The sequence below is a fragment of the Vicugna pacos genome, chromosome 17, assembly GCF_048564905.1.
Source record: "Vicugna pacos chromosome 17, VicPac4, whole genome shotgun sequence".
In the NCBI taxonomy this organism is placed as follows: domain Eukaryota; kingdom Metazoa; phylum Chordata; class Mammalia; order Artiodactyla; family Camelidae; genus Vicugna; species Vicugna pacos.
Genome location: NC_133003.1, coordinates 54,240,723 through 54,258,010, shown reverse-complemented (window position 1 = coordinate 54,258,010; position 17,288 = coordinate 54,240,723). Strand labels below are relative to the sequence as shown.

Sequence of the window (17,288 nt, the reverse complement as noted above, 5' to 3'; positions counted from 1 at the left end):
GGCCGTGGGGACTTGCAGGATGAGGGGGAGCCAGGGGCTGAGCTTGCGCCCCCGAGGACTGGCGCTCGGGCGCTCTCTCTGCAGACCCAGGCACAGGCCTCTTGGAGCACCATGGCATCCTCGTGGCCGGGGTGGATGAGCCACGTGGCTGGTGAAGACACCATGGCTCGGAAACGTTACGGAACTCTCCCCAAGCTCAGAGCGTGAGCGGGGCAGCTGCGGGGTCCGTGGGAAGGTGGGCGTGCATGCAGGAACGAGGTAGCCAAGGAACGTGGCCCTCGGGACCGTGGGTACCATCTGTCTGCCCGGACCCACCCTCTGAGACCCAGGCCGCCCAGGTCGGTTCTCCACAGCCCAGGTGTGGTCGCGTTCACTGCTCCGGCTCCAGGACAACACTGGCTCCCTTGGCCCCCCTCCAGGGATTCTTTACCCCCCATAAAGCCCAAGGATGTCGTTAAAAACAGTTAAAGCCACAGTTGTATGGGAAACAGAAGAGTCCAACACTGGTGTAATTCAATTGAAAGTTTTATGGGATGACAGATGCTTGGCGGGTGGCGGTGGGGGGAGCGCAGTGCTTCTTGGCGGCCCTTGCTCTTTTACGGTTTTCCATTGTTGCAGCGACCGACGGGGCTGGTAGTAACCAGGGTTTGTCTGTGAGGTCCCCCTGGCGGGGTGGGGCCTCGGCTGGGCCCTGTGGTAGAAAACCGAACCCATCCCCTGCCTCCTGGGCACGTGCTGGGGGCCCGCGGTGAGCACAGTGGGCGCAGCCTGCCCCGGGCAGCCGTCCTCCTGGCGCGGGAGCCCCTCAGCCGGGAGCCAGGCGCACAGGCAGAGCGGGAGTTGCCACAAGGCCTGAGTGCCATGGGGATCACTGTTGGGGCCCCGAGACTCTGGGCGGGATCTGGCGGGGGCTGGGGGAGGTGGGCAGGTGGGAAGGTGCCCGCTGATCCCAGGGGGACTGACCCCGGGGACTGGGAGCCTGGCCCAGGGGCAGAGCGGAGCAGACACGCACAGGCAGGCAGGGCCCCCATCTCTGACCCTGGAGTTGGGTGTGTGTATGTCTGTGGGTCCCCAGGCTTCGGAAGACCCTCTTTTCCTTCAATGGGAGGCATTTCTCATTTTCAAGCAGGGATCCCTGAGAGGAAGGTCTCCCTCTGTTCCCCAGAGGACAGGTGGTCTGTGGTTGAGGAACAGAGCCCACCTCTGGGTGGCTAGCCTGGTCCCCCTGGGCAAGCCAGGAGCAGGGAGAGTGGCTGGCGCCACCAGGGCTGTGCTTCCTCGCTCTGGTGCCAGGGGCAGTGGCCCCCGGAGGAGAGCCAGGGCGGTGGTGGTCTGGCCAGGCCTCCTGCCACATGTCACCCTCCCTTGGAGGTTGCCCTTCGGCCCTGGGCCTGGCTGTGGGGCTGCGAGGAGCCAGCCATCCTGGTGTCAGGGACGCATAGTGAGCAGCGGAGGGGGCGCGCCTCCTCTGTCCGCCCAGCACCAGGGAGAAAGCCTGCAGTGCCAGCTGCCTGTGGCAGGCGGGTGGGCGGAGAGGGAGCCTCCGCAGCTCTGCCAGGGTGGGGGTGGGCCGGCTGCTTCAGAAGCCACTGGTAAGACTCAGTGGAGCTGCACACGTGCTCCCCAAACCACAGCTGCGCTGGGACACTCTGTGCTACAGGAACGGCCACGGCGGCCCACGTGTCCCTCGGCACGGGCATGGGGACTGACAGGGAAGTTTCCTGTGCGGGAGTACTATGCAGCCGTCTAAGAGAACGACCTAGTCAGGTGGGCATCTGTGTCAAGTACCAGCCGACTGTGTAGAGGTACCTCTGTGTAGGGAAGTGTATCCTGATGTGCAAGGATATCAGAAACGTGCCACAGAGGAAGGCGGCGAGGAGGTAAACAAGGGTCTGGCACGCTGCGTGAGCTAACCAGCGTGGCCACTTCAGGGGTGCACGCCTGGGCGTAGGCACACACAGCAGAAGGATGCGCAAAGAACTCGGCTGCCGGCGCTGCAGGGGGTGGGCCTGGGGGTCTTCGGCTCCGCGTCAAGACAAACTAGGAGGGACGGGCTCGCAGCGGTGGCCCCATGGTGGGAACACGGGGCTCCTGGCGCCTTTCTGAAGGGTTTTCATTTCTCTAAAAAGCAAGCAGGTGAGAACAGAGCCCCCAGGTCCCCCTGCTGCTCCCCTCTCGAGGCCCTGCAGCCCACGCTGCTCGTCCTCAAGCAGCGCCCGAGTTTGGCTTTCTGTGCAAGATGCTCTTAATGCACCGGGGGTGTCTTATCTGTCCCGGCCCAGCGCAGAGAAGAGGGGGAGAGAGGAGCAGCCAGACTGAGACCTCATTGGACCAAACTGGCCTGATGGAGCCAAACCCCGGCCAGCCTTTAAAAGCTCATTTCATTTTTCCCTCTGGTCTGAACCTCTTTGAATTGAAGCAGCTGATCCTGGTGTAAGCTTATTAGTGTCAACCTTGTGTGTTTCTCTCTTCGATTTACATTTCATGAAGTAATGAAGTTGCAAGGCCCTGACCCTTGCCCTTGACACGGCCGGGAGCTTCTGGGCTCATTAGCGGAACGAAAACGGAAACGGGGTCCAGTCTCATTACAGCCAGTACTGTTGTTACAGAAATCTCTGCACGTTGCAGGCTGCCCAGCCCCCTTCTGTCCGGCACCTGTTGATTCTGCAGATGCCAGGGGCCCAGGCTTGCTGCTTCTCTGCAGCTTGCTGCGACGTGTTGGGCCCGGCCACTTCTCGGCCTGCAGAAGGAGCCGCCCGAGAGCCGCCTCCTGGGGAGAAACTCCCCGTGGGCTTGCGTGGTGGGTCACTCTGCGTGATGCAGTGGGAGAACGCAGCCTTTCACGACAGGCAGGTCGTGCTGCGGGCGCCTCTTAACCTCTGGGGCCTCCGTTCCCTTGTCTGTAAGACGAGCTCACTGTTCGCCGTCTGGGTCTCCAGCAGGCGCTGTGTCTCTTGTCTCCCTTCTGTGTGGCCGACAGTGAGCATGAGGTCTCCGCCACGTGCTTGGGGGCTCACTCTCCCACACAAGGGGCAGTGGGAGCAGAGATGAACACTTGTGCGTCCCACCTTGCGGGTGTTCACCCTGAGCCCTGCATCCTGCAGAGATACCCCAGGTGCTAGAAACGCTGCAGACACTGAGACGACCAGAAGGGGCGTCTGAGCGCGTCAGGCCCGGGGGCAGCCACTGCTCAAGTCACAGACCTTCAATGAGCCTGTCCCGTGCTGGGAGCGCTGCCGCCAGGACAGACACCAAGGGTGAGAAGTCGGGTCTGAGACCGTCCACGGGCCTGGCCAGTAGGAGGCTGTTGCTGCCCTTGGCGAGGGCAGGAGAGAGGGGCAGGAGAGGGGAGAGCCACACTCAGCTCTGAGGGCAGCCTGACCCCCCGTTCCCCCAGAGCCACCGTCATGGGTTCGTGCCGGCCAGCCATCCACACCACCGGCTCTGCCCAGCTCCAGCGGCTGCGGTGCGGGTTCTGCTCAGCTGCTCGGGGACCCAACCGCGGTGACAGGCCTGCCTCGCAGTCCCAGTGTTTCTTGTCCCCAACCTCAGCCTGTTTGTTTTGTGACCTTGGAGACGTCAAAAACCTCTGTTTCTTCATCCATAAAATTGAATGTAAAAATATTGACCTGCCTCGGAGGGTTTTTATGAAGAATAACTGACCCAGATGATGGTAAAGCTTCTTTGTTAATCAGAAAGGGCCAAACTGCTTAGCAAGCACGAACTTGAGTTTGAAAAATTGTTTGCTTGCTTGATGTATTCCTCTTCCCCTCCCCCAGGGGACCGTTCCTCCCTGCCCCAGAGCGCCTGGTGCCGGGGAGCCGGGAGGAGACTCTGCAGGCAGCCGGCCCTCAGGGGAGCTGAGCTCGGGGGGGCTGGCCTGGTGGTCCCCAGCAGAAGGCCTCCCTGTCCCACTCAATGGCGGCCCTCTCCCCCCAACTCAGCTTCTCTGTTGTCACCGTGACTGCACCGCCAGGGAGCCCTGGGGCTCTTGGCGAGCCTCAGCCCTGCTTCTCCCCTGCTGGGAAGGCTTCTTACCCAAGGGTGTCTGGAACCTCTAGCCACCCAGCCAGTGCTGCCCCCAGCGTGGATCTGGAGCTCCACGGGCCTTTGAGGAAGTGTAGACCCCAGGCCAGGCCGGGAACTCCCTGGGGCGGGGACGGTGACCCCTCATGAATGTCCGTGTGTGCTGAGGGCTCCTGTGTGCTGGGTGCTGTGCTGGGCACCGGAGGTGCAAATGGGAAAAATGAAATGAAAACAAAGCCTTCGCCTCGTGGAGGTTACGTCTCCTGCTGGAGAGACAGTCAGTGCGCAAATACATACATACACGCCGGGGGAGGTGAGCGCCGTACAGAAAAAGAGGACAAGGGAAAGAAGACAGAAGATGAGGACGGCGGCCCTGTCCGTACTGCGGGGTCGCTGATGAAGAGACGTTTGAGCAGAGACATAAAGGAAACGAGGGGATGAGAGAGGCCGTCTGGGAAGAGCGCCCCATCAGGGGCCCTGGGGTCGGGGCCTAGCCTGTTCTGGGAGCGAGAAGGGACATTCGTGTGACTGGTGTGACGGGAGCGGGTGTGGTGGAGGGCAGTCCTAGCCAACCAAGCCAGAGTGATACCAGGGCCGCTTGTAGGGCCCTGGTCATTTTACAGGGCGAGTGGGAAGCCAAGGAGCGGCGGGGAAGCCGCACTGTCCTGTCTCACGCAGAAGCTCCCTGTGCAGAGCCCACTGCGGGAGAAGGGGCGACCACCAAAGCCTGGTGGGCCTGGGCGTGGTGGAGGGAGGGGCTCGGGGGCCGGGCCTCTGTCGGAGGCAAAGCCCACCAGGTCTCTGAGGAAGGCTGCAGGCCGGAGGGTGAGGGCCGGGACGGACCCCCAGTCTTCACCCAGGCATCTGGAAACTCGGAGGTGGCGTTTCTGAGAAGGGCGGGGCTGGAGGGGGTGGGTCTCAGGAGCCGACAGCCGGGTGGAGAGTCCGCGAGGCAGTTAGTGTGGCAGTCTCGCAGGCCCAGCCTCGCCAGCCCCCGCACTCTGACCTCGGACCCCACCCCCCTGTGCTTTCTCCCGATGTCTCCTCTCGCCGTGAGGGGCTTTCCTTTCCCAAAACTCCCTTCCGATGGGCTGCACCGGCACTGAGCGTGCAGCAGCGGGCAGAACGTGCCCCTGTCTTCAGGATTTAGAAGGGGAGACACACAGATCTGATAGACAGAAGTTAAGAAATCTGACAATGCCAGATGCTGGGGAAGACAGGTGTCCGCTGGGTGGAAGCGCACTTTGGCACTTTGTTTACCTGGCGGTGGTGGAGGGAGCGCTCACTCGCCCTGCGGCCCAGCAGCTCCTGCAGCACCGTCTTCACGCCTGCACCAGGCAGGGTCCTGCGGGAGAGGGGGCTCATCACACCAGATCCAGCAGGAAACGGGGACGACCCGTGCTCGTGGATGGGAGACTGGGTGGGGGTCCGTCAGATGCGTGTTTAGAAAGCCGGTCTCGATGCGGGGCCGCGCGGGACGGGCTCACTGAGAGATGAGGTTCGGGTCCTACCTCACTGGGCAGACGCTGAGTGTGAGATGACATTCTCCACTTCCTGGGGGGTGCATTCCTGAAAATCCTAGTTTCCCGTTGCCCTTACGGACCATTTCAGAGATGTTTTGTTTCTCTGCGATTGGTCTTGGCTGTGGCTTCGACACCGCGCTTCTCACTTTCTCGGCCCCCTGGCCTCTTGGTTAGGTAGTTAATGGTCTTTAAACAAACACCTGAGTGTTAGGCTCTCCAGGAAAGGACTGGGCCCCTGCGGCTCCACACACCCCGTAGGCGGGGACGCCTGCCACCTGAAGGTCAGAAATCTCTTCAACAACTTATGATGGCAGATTTTCTGAGATCGATTGCGTGTTTCTCTGCTGCGTTAACCAGAGGCCCTCGAACGTGATTTCGTCTCATCTCTGCGACGTGGATCTCAGAGGGACTTCGTTCATTTTGTGACCATTTGTTGGAGCCTTTCCTGTGCCCGTTCCTGCTTCGCCAGCGGCGGGTAGAGAGGCCTGCCAGTGTAGCGGTCCGTGTGATGGTTTAGAAACAGAGGAAAGAGCAGGTTGCTCCTTGCCTGCTACCCTCCTGGTGACTTTGGGCCCATGCCCCTCTCCAGCAGCCCCCGTTTGCTTATTCCCCAGACTCCCCAGGCCTCTTCCAGCCCCAGGCCTCTGCACCTCCCGGTTCCTCTGTTTAGAACTGCCCTTCTCTGGGCCTTCCCACAGCAGGTTCTTTTGACCAGGTCTCAGCACAAGTCTTCCCTGACTTCGGGTCGCACAGCCAGACCCCACCAGGCCCTCTCCAGCACATCACCCTGTGTTGTTCCCCAGAGCACGTCCTGTCTACAGCATACAAACTGTGTAGTTGTGTTAGTTATCTGTATTTGCACACGTAAATGTTACACATCGGTTTTGTTTGTGTTAATATAAATTTTGTTGATATGCTTGCGCGGTTGTTTCTGGATGTTGAGCTCTTTGAAGGCACAGCTGGCTGTGCTCCCACCCCTAGGACAGTGCCTGGCACACGGCAGGCCCGAGTGAGTGACCTCGGGGAGCACTGCCCCGGGAGCCGGTGTGCAGGCAGCCGGCGGGCCCGGAGCACAGCTGGGGTGCAGCCCTGGAGGGGCTGGGGCAGCACCAAGGAGCGAGGGCAAGCCTGCCGCCGGGGGTCCGGGCGGCCTTTCCAGAGCAGCAGTGCTTGTCCTGGGCTTTTGAGGCAGCCAGGCATAGCTTGGCAGGAGCTGGAGGGGAGAAAGTTCCAGGGCGGAGCCTGGGGTCGGGCAGGACAGAAGGGGACCAGAGAGGTGTGGGATCTGGCTGCTGTGACCGCTGCCGTGCCCTGCCTGGGCGCCCTGTGGGCCTGGTGTCGTGTTTTCAGGGTGGGGCCTGTTCTGCGTGAAGAGTCTGACAGGCCCCGGAGCTGGTGCTGGCGGTACTGGGATGGGGGCTTCTCCGGCTGGAGCCCCCGCCCCACAAGGCTTGCTGCCTTCAGCGCCCTCTCTCTCCCTCGCTCCTACCAGGTGGTGAGGAAGGTGAAGTCCATGCAGATGTTCCGCACGCCCGTCACCTCCGCTATGCAGGGAGACCGGCTGGGCGTCTGTGTCACCCAGTTCGACCCCAAGCTGCTGGAGCGCGGCCTGGTGTGCGCGCCCGAGTCCCTGCACACTGTCCACGCGGCCCTCGTCTCCGTGGAGAAGATCCCATATTTCCGGGGGCCCCTGCAGACCAAGGCCAAGTTCCACATCACCGTGGGCCACGAGACGGTCATGGGCCGGGTGATGTTCTTCAGCCCTGCCCCCGACGACTTTGACCGCGAGCCGGTGCTGGACTCCTTCGACTTCTCCCGAGAATACCTCTTCCAGGAGCAGTACCTGTGCCCGGGCTCGGCGCCAGCCGCCACAGACTGCGGGGAGGCCGACCGGAAGGCGGGCCAGGCCCCTGAAGGCTGCTGCCCCCGGCAGCAGTGGGCCCTTGTGGAGTTTGAGAAGCCCGTCACCTGCCCTCGGCTGTGCCTGGTGATCGGCTCCAGGCTGGACGCAGACATCCACGCCAACGCGTGCCGGCTGGCCTTCCACGGCATCCTGTTGCACGGGCTGGAGGACCGAGGCTACGCCGAGAGCGTCCTGCCCACACTCAGGGTGTACAAGCTGAAGCACAAGCAGGGCATCGTGGAGCGGGTAAGTGGAGGGTCCAGCCCGGGGAGGGGGGGTCCGCGGTGACAGACAGGAAGGCCTCGGAGCCCTGGTCCAGCGCCTGTGGCTTTGGACAAGGAGACAGGCCAGGAGCGGGCGAGTGGCCTGAGTGCTCTCTGCCCGTTGGTCAGAGCCAGGCTGACACCCAGGCGGGGCCCGTGCACCCCCCACCCCTGGCCTGGCTGCCCTGCCGTCCTCACATGAGCCGGGTTCAGAAGGAGCACTTGACCTGGGTGCAAGCCAGTCAGGGGCCTCCCTGGGCCCTGCCTGTCACCCCAGGGCCAGGCCAGACTCCCGTGCCCTCGTGGGGTTGAGCTCCAGAGGTGAGGTGGCCGCCTTTCTGCCCCAAGCCAGCCTGTTGAGGGAGGGGGCCCAGCCGGTCAGTGCAGGCCAGACCAGGCCAAGCCCATCCTCGGCCTGTGGGCACAGGAGTGGGGCTGATGGTGGCAGGGGTGCCAGAGAGCACAGGGCAGGGGGAGAATGACTGAGGCGGGAGGGGAGGCTGCTGGCTTCTGGGGCACCTGAGGCTTGTCACCACTGGACATGGGCCCTGAGCTTGTGGGTGAGCTGATCTGGTTTACAGTCCTGTCACAAGGGTGGACAGGTGTCATAGCCAGGGAGCCTGCACAGGGTCCCCGGATCCTGGGGCCACCTTCCCCCGCTGGGCAGACCTCACTGTCCCTGCAGCTCTGTGTGGGGACCCAGGCCCCCTGTGCCCCAGATGAGTGGGTAGACCAGCACACAGACCTCACCGTCCCTGTGGCTGGCTCCCCGCCGTAGGCTTCTGCGGCTCAGGGATGACGGTGGGTAGTCCTGGGACCCAGCTGGGCTCAGCTGACCCAGAGCAGCAGTGCTGAGACCCCAGTGTCAGGCAGCTCGGGCTCCTAGAGGCGTCCTGGCCTGAGTCTCAGCGGGCCCCATGGTTCTGTTCCTCACATAGCAGAGGAGGGTCACCTGTCCCGGTCAGCCCTGAGTCAGCACGGGGCTCCGATGTGGGCTCCCAGGAGAAGGTGTCCAGGGCCTCGACGTCAGACGTGCCAAGGTTTCCATCACTGACCCCTCCGGCCTCGCTGCCTCCCCTGGACCACAGCGTTCTCCTCTGGACATGCTCATTGCAGACACCCCATCTCAGGATCCTCCCTGGGCGCTCAGGCCCTGCCCCCTCCCTCCCCTGCCCTGACACCAAGACCCACCCTCAGTGGGGAGGTGAGAAGCCCTTTCCTTACCCACTCGCAGGTCCAGGCTCAGGACCCTCAGCCCCGTGGGCGCCTGCGTTGCTGCTGTGCATGGACTCTGGACTGGTCTGTGTCACCCCCCTGCCATTCACTGGGCGGGGACTGTCCCTCTGCAAGCGTTGGCTTCCTTCTGCAGGGCAGCGGCATGCACCTTGGCCCCTGGGTCTCTGGGAGGCGTCGAGGGGTTGGTGGGCCTGTTCAGGGCTCCATCTGTCTTGGGCCAGCCCTCAGATGCTGACTGAAGATGACGGTGACAGAGGCAGGGCCCTCGTGGGCCTGCCGGGGTTATGAGCAGTGTGTGTGCAGTGTAGCTGTTCTCTGCTGAAATGTCTGTCCCGGGGAGCGTCCGGCTGCGTGTGCTCGGAGCTCTGCTCACCCCACATGGGCCCGTCAAGAATGGGGCTGTGGGTTTGTGAGCAGTATACGTACTGCCTCCTAAGGCGGTGGGGAGGGGCCAGGAGACAAAGTGACCCAGGCCCTGCCACCAGCCCAGGGCATCGGGCCACCAGCCTTTTCTTGCTTTTCCACAGAGGGAGGTGACTGTGAAATGCTGGGGGGGGGCAGCTCTCAGCCCCTGCCCCCACCGCCCTCGCCCTCCCGCTGCTCTGCCTCGTCGCTCACTCTGAAGGGCCAGGCTTCATGGATACGGCTTCACTTGCTGGTGTCACCTTGAAGACTCTGGCCCGTGGGTCACATCCAAACAACTGGTCTTGCCTCAGATCTATCATCTGAAACCAGTTCATCTTCTCTGGTCGCTCTTTTTCAGCGTCTGCAAACATTATTAAATTGTTACCGTCAGTGAATGGCTTTCCTAGTGTGGCTAACAAGTTGCCACTTGGAAACTTACTTTCTCGCTTTTTAGCGTGTGGGGAGATGTTGTGCTATCGTGTTGAGGCTCACTGTTTCAAGGTTCCTCACTCTTCTGACCGCTGTTTTGCTGCGAGCTGTGAGCACTGCGATGCCCGGTACGCGCTATTGTATTAGTGCAGCCAACGACAAATGTGCCTGCCGTGTATCCGATGAAATAACATTCCAAACCCCACTGAGCCATAAGAGCGTGCCATTCGAAGTCCACCGTCCTGCTCTGACCTGCAGGGTGGGCACTGGCGGCGAGTAAACTCCAAGGCAAGGGGCGGCGGGGGAGCAGCGTGCCGCCCCGCCGATGCTGTGCTGCGGGCGCCCTGCGCCTGCTGCTCGGCCCGGGCCCCGGGGACTTCTGTTTTGGGCTCTGAAACATCACGAAATAGTCTTCTTCCTTTGGTGTTTTTCAGCCCATTGAAGAATGTAAAAAACATTCTTTGCTCAAAGACCAAACAAAAATGGATCACGGGCAGAACCGGGGCCTCTAGCTGCCCCCGATCTAAATGGTAGTAAGACTTGGAGCAGAACGAGGGCCTGCAAGGGAAGCGCTGCGCGCGCTCTGATTCCTTGGGAGACGCTCCAGAGGGCTCGCGGGGCTGGGGAGAAGGGAAGTGAACGCTCTCCAGAGGACTAGCCTGGCTGGGGAAGGAGCTGGGACCTGTGCAGGCCAGGCAGGCCCTGGAGTCCCATTTTCCAGGGAAAGTACAGACATACGTGTAAGATCAGGAACACAGAGAAAGGGGAAGACGTTATAGCTGGGGTGGAAAGGGTGGTAGAAATTCCACGTAAACAAGGGGAAAAACTGAATGAATTTGGTTAAACCAACAAAAACGAGGAAAACGAGAACATTGTTCATAAGTAATAACAAAACCAGAAGGAGCGGAGTCAAGTTTCAGTCATTATACAAATGTGAACGGCGGAATCTCCTATTTAGTTACAGACTGACAGTTGGATTAAAACACGACATCGGCTCAGTGCGGTTTGTAGGAAACACACGTGGAGTGGCGAGCAAAGGTCAAGAGTGAAGTGAGGACAGAGAGACGTCGGCTGACCATGAGCAAAAGGAAGGCATGACTGGTTGAATTAATTTCAGAAAAGGAGGAATTTAAGATTAAAAGTACTAACCCAGAAAAAGAGGGATGTCATGCCACGACAAAAGGCACAGTCCCAACCTGTACGGACCAAACACAAAAGCAAAACGTTCAGCAATAGTCGTTGGAAAAGCATTTGTGGGACACCTGCTGTGTTCAGAGCTAGGGGTGCACCCCGTGGGCCGAAAAGTCCCGTCCCCGTGGTGCCCGTGGCCACAGAGAAAGCCTGAGAGACTGTTGACAGTAGGAATCACGAGCCATTAAAATTAGAAATGAAGGCGAGAGGTGTGAGTGTGTGTAGTGGCGGGGGGGGGGGGTCCCGTTCGTTCTTTCATACATTTTCTGCTTGGAAATCAGCAAGCAGTCCCTTGCTGCTCCCCTGGTCCAGGCGCTTCTCACGCTGTTACATAATGTTGAATCTCTTAGTAACAACATTCACTCTCTTTTTCGGTATTCTTGTGGTCTTTTGATTATGTCACGGAGGAAGCTTCAGATTCTCTGGAAGGTGACTTTAACAGTCCTCTGCCACGTGTGACCTGCATTCTGAGCGACTAGAAGACAGGGCGAAGATTCGGCCCTTCCAGTGGCGAGAGTGTGTAACTGGGACTCGATGCAGTTTTTACATTGTATTTGCTTTGACCAGTTAGCTTCCTCTGTTGTGTTTTCTCTTTAGAGAAGTGTGAGGTTTCCCTTTTAGGCATATGTATTTTTTTAATTAGGTAAATAACAGTTCAAGCACGCGAAGATCTGGCAAAAATGATGAGGGACGCGGTGTGTCAGTGCGGAGGCCGCGCACCACTGGGCCGGGTCCCCAGAGGCCCCGCACCGCAGCCACTTGCAGATTCAGACCTGCTCCTCTCTCAGTGAGCCGGGGCAGAGCCTCACAGAAAGCGGGTCTTCCTAGCGGAGGACAGACTCGGGCCTGCGTGCACATCAGAGGGGTGTACTGGTCGGGGGGTGTGGGGGCTGCAGGGGCCGGGGAGGGGCAAGGAGCCCTACCAGGGTGGGAGGAGGCGGTCTGGTCGGGAGAGCTTTAAGCCTCGAGCCCCATCACTGGTCAGACCTTGGGGTGGAGGAGGCAGTGGAGGAGGGCAAGTGCAGGGGCACCAAGGGCCAGGCAGAGGTCGACCCCGAGCAGGTTGGGGGTGGGAGGAGGCTGGGCTCCAGCAGCTTGTCCTGCAGAAACTCTGGGTGGAGCTGGCTGTGTGCACGCACGCAGTCCCCAGCCCCACCCCTGTCACCTGGCATCTGCATGCCCAGTCCCTCCCGGAACCCGGCAGCCTGGGCTGGGGTGAGCGGCCTGGCCGTCACCAAGTCACTGACTCTGTGGGGCCCCGATTCCTCATTTGTGAAAATCACATGGAAAGAGGTGGGCAGATGAAGGCTCCACGCCCAGGACTCCCGCCTCGTGCCTCAGACATAGGGCCCCCTTTCCACCCCACCCACCACCCCACTGCCCTGGCAGCGTGTGTAGCTCCGCCCAGATCGCCTCCTGGAAAATGGAGGCGCTGTGCCAAGTCTCACTCGAATGTCTTTCTAGGCCACCACGTTGGAGGTCTGCGCCTCGGTGTGCACGGTGGGCCCTGAGTGTGGCCAGTGGGGAGGCTGGCCAGCGGGCAGATCGGGGGCTGCCTGGAGGTGAGCAGAGGGCCAGGAAGGGCAGGTCTGCGGCTCCAGGCCCAGCTGGACAGGCCCCTGCAGGCCAGACGTGTGAGTCTCCTTCCCCACCTCTCAGGGTGTGGAGGGCGGGAGGCGAGGCCTGAAGTGCAGGCACAGGGTGCTGGGCACAGTGCTGCTCCTATCACTGCTGCCTGGCTTCCCAGGTGGGGGCGGGGGGCATGGCAGGAAGCTGGCACCTTTTTCTCCCCCGTGAGGGGGTCAGGCCAGGTGTGCTGGCCGTCCTGGGTCTGGGACCCACTGGCGCCGGACGGACGGGGAAGGCCTGAGGGCTGGGCCCGAGGAGCCTGCGGCATCGGCCCAACCAAGTGTAAACACGCAGGCGCCTCCAGGAGCGGCCGGCTTTGAAGTCTGACGCGCCCTGCCTCCCGGCTCCCGCCCGCCCCGCTCCACTGCTGATGGCCAGGGCACCTGGGAGTGTGCTGGCTGGGGGTGTGGGCTCCACGCTGCCCCTGGGCAGCAGTGCTGGGGTCCAGCCGGCCACGCGGCTGCCCCTTGCTCCCCAACTTGGCTCCCAGGCTGCTGGAGGAAACATGTTCTTCCTGAAGCAGAGGCCATGCAGGGTCAGCCCAAGCTGTGCTGGCCCCGTCCAAACCCCTGGCCCGGGCCTCTCTCCTGCCTTCCAAACAGCCTTCAGCACGCTCCCTCAGCTGCTAGAATGCCTGGCAGCACTGTTCCCTTTTGGAAGTTGTTTTTCCTTTTCGTCTATAGGCCCAGGGTCCAGGTGGCTGGACAAGGGGGAAGAGCTGGCTTGGATCCGATGCACCTAGCGGGTGCTGCTTGGCCTGGCCGCGGACCAGTCACACCCTGCCCCCTGACCTGTTTCTTCCTTAATGGAGGCGTGCTGGGGCCTGGAGTGGTTACCGCTCAGCACAGTGCCGGCCTCCCTGTCTCTCGTGTGGGGGCAGTGCCCTGGGCCACCTCATCAGCACCCACGTCGGAGGGGGGCAGAAATGGGGAGGCAGGCTCGTGGGGAGGGGTCATGGGCTGCCCGGCTCGTCACTGTGGGCCAGGTGCCCGCTCGGTGCTGGGCAGGCCGGGTTCTGAGGAAGACGGCCTGCGAGCAGGCCCGGCTTATTCCTCCTCCAGTGGCGCCAGAGCCCGGCCGCCCTGGGCCTCCTCACGGGGCCCCAGAACTCCCTGGAAGGCTGCCTCCCTCTGGGGCCTGCGTCAGGGCTTACGGGGCACGAGCATGGCCGCCAGCACACTCGGGTGTCAGAGATCTGTTCTCTTCTCCCAGCGACCTTGGAGGGGGACACGTGTGTCGGCGTCTGCAGGAGAGAGCACTGAGGCTGCAGGAGAGCTTGGTCTGCCCGGGCCCTGCGCTGGGGGAGGAAGGTGCTACCTTGGGAACTTGTTTCTTAGGCCTGAAAGGGTGGATGAGGCTGAACATCGTGGTCCCAGGACCCAGGGAGTTGTCCGTCCTGGCGGCTTCAAGTGCCCATTCTCAGCCTCATCCCTGGGCCAAGCAGCTCCTTGGCTCCCCGGTGGCTCCCTTCGCTGGCTTCATCCTCTGGAGAGCCCCCAGGACATCCTCTGCAGGTTGGGTAACTCACCCTCCTGGCTCCTGGTGGTTCAAGGAGCCCCGCTCAGGTGCTGCGTCCTCCTCCGCCTGAGCTTCTCCCAGCTTCGCACTCTGCCCATCCAGGTTCTGGCCTCTGGGCCATCGTCCTGCTGCCGGGTCTCAGGTGCTCTTGCCAGCACCAGCCCATTATCCTAACAGCAGCCTTGTCCGGAGGAGGAAACTGAGGTTCAGAGAAGCTGGAAGAGGTGAATCAGGATGGAAACCTGACGCCTTCTCTGCTTTCGGCCCTTCCCCCGAGCTGGGGCTCACCGCCGCCTGCCCCTCTCTCCTCGGTGCCTCTGCTCCAATTGGAATTAGAATAGTCGCTTCAGAACTTGGACAGCCCCCAAGTCTCATCACAGGAGCCGCCCAGAGAGACACACATGTAACAACATAACTACCTGAGCTGCAGCGCAGCCCCCACTCAAAGGCCGGGGACAGAGGACACTCACCTCCCACCTGGTGTGGAAGGAAGTGAGGGCCCGGGCGCCCTGTGCGGCAGTGACTGCACTTCGGGAACTCGCCCTGCACGATGGAAGGCCTGTAAATGGAGCAGGTTATTCGTGCCTTCAGTGGGAGTCCCACTTAGAGGCGTTACTGTAACGGGCTGGCCGTGGTTCCACATCGCTCTCCAGGGCGGCCGCTGAGCAGACCCCATCTGCACTGCCTTTGGTTTGATGCCACAGTGAAAGCCTCCAGGTGGTCTCAGAAGGCTTCTCCTTGTGGGGCGTGCAGGTGCCTGAGCTCTGAGGCCTCTGCTCTGGCTGGAAGAGTCACGTGGAGAAGAGCTCCACCATCGGGGCGCACACGTTCCAGAGATGGAGGGGGCCGGACCACGCCATGTCGCACAGCCCTCTGCCTCTGACGCCTGGGACAGAGGTCACGTCTGGTCCTCCTGGAGCTCTCAGAGGCGTGAGCCTCACTGCGTCCAGCGGGAAGGCCCCGTCCCTCTGACCAGGTGTTGTGAAGGGGGTTCCTGCCGAGACATCAGCTGGGGCTCTCATCGCCCCTCCTTCTGGAGGGGTGTGCTCTGGGGGAGCCGAAATGCACTGAGACCAGCTCCTGCCTTTCAGGACCCCCTCCAAGTGGGGGCAGCTGGTGCCAACAGGCGGCCGCTGTTCCGAGAGCCCCACACACAGGCCCGCCGGCCCCCTCCCAGGGCAGCCCTTGGCGCAGGCAGCGCCTGAGTGTGTGGTCAGTGTCAGGACGGCTGCCCCGCCCCCGCCGCCCCAGGTCTTGAGTGAGGTGTGGCTGGGGGCCTGGGGAGGGGCCTCGAGCCCAGCAGTGTGGCTGCAGAGCCAGGCTCTGGCCCGATGCATGAGCAGGGGCCTCCCCCAGGAGGAAGCTGAGGCTGCCAGGACCAAGCACTTCAGCTCTCTTGCCTCTAAAGGGACACTTCCCCCCGGGGGCCACTGCCACCTGGGGGGACAGCTACCTGCGGGAACACTCCTGTCTGGGGTGACACTCCTATCCAGGGGGACACTCCTGCCTGGGAGGACACTGCCGGCATTGACCACTGGGGCCTCATGAGGTGGTCGGTCTTCCAGGCAGGTCATGGGCTCTGGGGCAGCTGGTGTCCCAGTCCGACCTGGCAAAGGCCGGGCCCACCGTCCTGCCCCGCAGGCCCCAGAGCATCCGGCTGTGTCACCTGCTGCTCCTGCCTCATTCTGGCTCCTTCCAAACAGTCGGGTGGGACTTTGCCAGGGCCGAAGCTTCCACTGTGCACCCCCCTCCGGCGAGGGCACCCCGCTCAGATCTGGTCCCTGAGCTCAGCTCTGACCTCTCCTCAGTGGTCGTGGACACCCCTTGCAGATGAGGGTGCTGTGAGGCCTCCCTGGGACCCGCTGGTGCCTCGGTCAGCATGAGCAGGGGTCTTGGCGGGGTGGGGACTGGCGGGGCCAAGGGGCTGGGGATCGGGGGCTCGGAGGGCCACTCCTCCCAGCGACAGGCATTCTTAGCAACGAGGCTGAGCCCAGGACAGGCCTTTTATTATTTTCTTATTGAGGTGCAGTCAGTTCACAGTGTTGTGTCAGTTTCTGCCATACATGAATATACATTTATTCAGCCATACGTGAATATACATTTATCTACTTTCATATTCTTTTTCACCATAAGCTACTAAAAGATATTGAATACATTTTCCTGTGCTGTACAGTATAAACTTATTTATCTATTTTATATATACCTGTCAGTATCTGCAAATCTTGAACTCCCAGTTTATCCCTTCCCACCCCCCTCCCCCCGGCAGCCACAAGTCTGTGTTCTATGCCTGTGAGTCTGTTTCTGTTTTATATTTAAGTTCATTTGTCTTTTTTTTTTTTAGATTCCACATATGAGTGATCTCATATGGTATTTTTCCTTCTCTTTCTGGCTTACTTCACTTAGAATGACATTCTCCAGGAGCATCCATGTTGCTGCAAATGGCGTTATGTTGTTGGTTTTTATGGCTGAGTAGTATTCCATTGTATAAATATACCACAAAACTTCTTTATCCAGTCACCTGTTGATGGACATTTAGGCTGTTTCCATGTCTTGGCTATTGTAAATAGTGCTGCTATGAACATTGGGGTGCAGGTGTCATTTTGAAGCAGGGTTCCTTCTGGATATATGCCCAGGAGTGGGATTCCTGGGTCATATGGTAAGTCTATTCCTAGTCTTTTGAGGAATCTCCATACTGTTTTCCACAGTGGCTGCACCAAACCACATTCCCACCAGCAGTGTAGGAGGGTTCCCTTTTCTCCACAGCCTCTCCAGCATTTGTCATTTGTGGACTTTTGAATGATGGCCATTCTGGTGTGAGGTGATACCTCATCATGGTTTTGATTTGCATTTCTCTGATAATTAGTGATATTGAGCATTTTTTCATGTGCTTTTTGATCATTTGTATGTCTTCCTTGGAGAATTGCTTGTTTAGGTCTTCTGCCCATTTTTGGATTGGGTTGTTTATTTTTTTCTTATCGAGTCGTATGAGCTGCTTATATATTTTGGAGATCAAGCCTTTGTCGGTTTCACTTGCAAAAATTTTCTCCCATTCCGTAGGTTTTCTTCTTGTTTTATTTCTGGTTTCCTTTGCTCTGCAGAAGCTTGTAAGTTTCATTAGGTCCCATTTGTTTATTCTTGCTTTTATTTCTTCTAGGAGAAAAGTTT

General features: G+C 60.4%; 1 protein-coding gene across 3 annotated transcripts in view; it reads left to right on the top strand.

Annotated features, from left to right (window-relative positions):
* The window catches only part of EEFSEC (eukaryotic elongation factor, selenocysteine-tRNA specific), a 146,521-nt gene that overhangs the window by 108,590 nt on the left and 20,643 nt on the right, over positions 1–17,288 (top strand). For all 3 annotated transcript variants that reach the window (XM_072941988.1, XM_072941990.1, XM_072941989.1), the window contains exon 5: positions 7,042–7,698. In XM_072941988.1, coding sequence (XP_072798089.1) covers positions 7,042–7,698 — 657 coding nt within the window. The remainder of the gene's footprint in view (positions 1–7,041; positions 7,699–17,288) is intronic.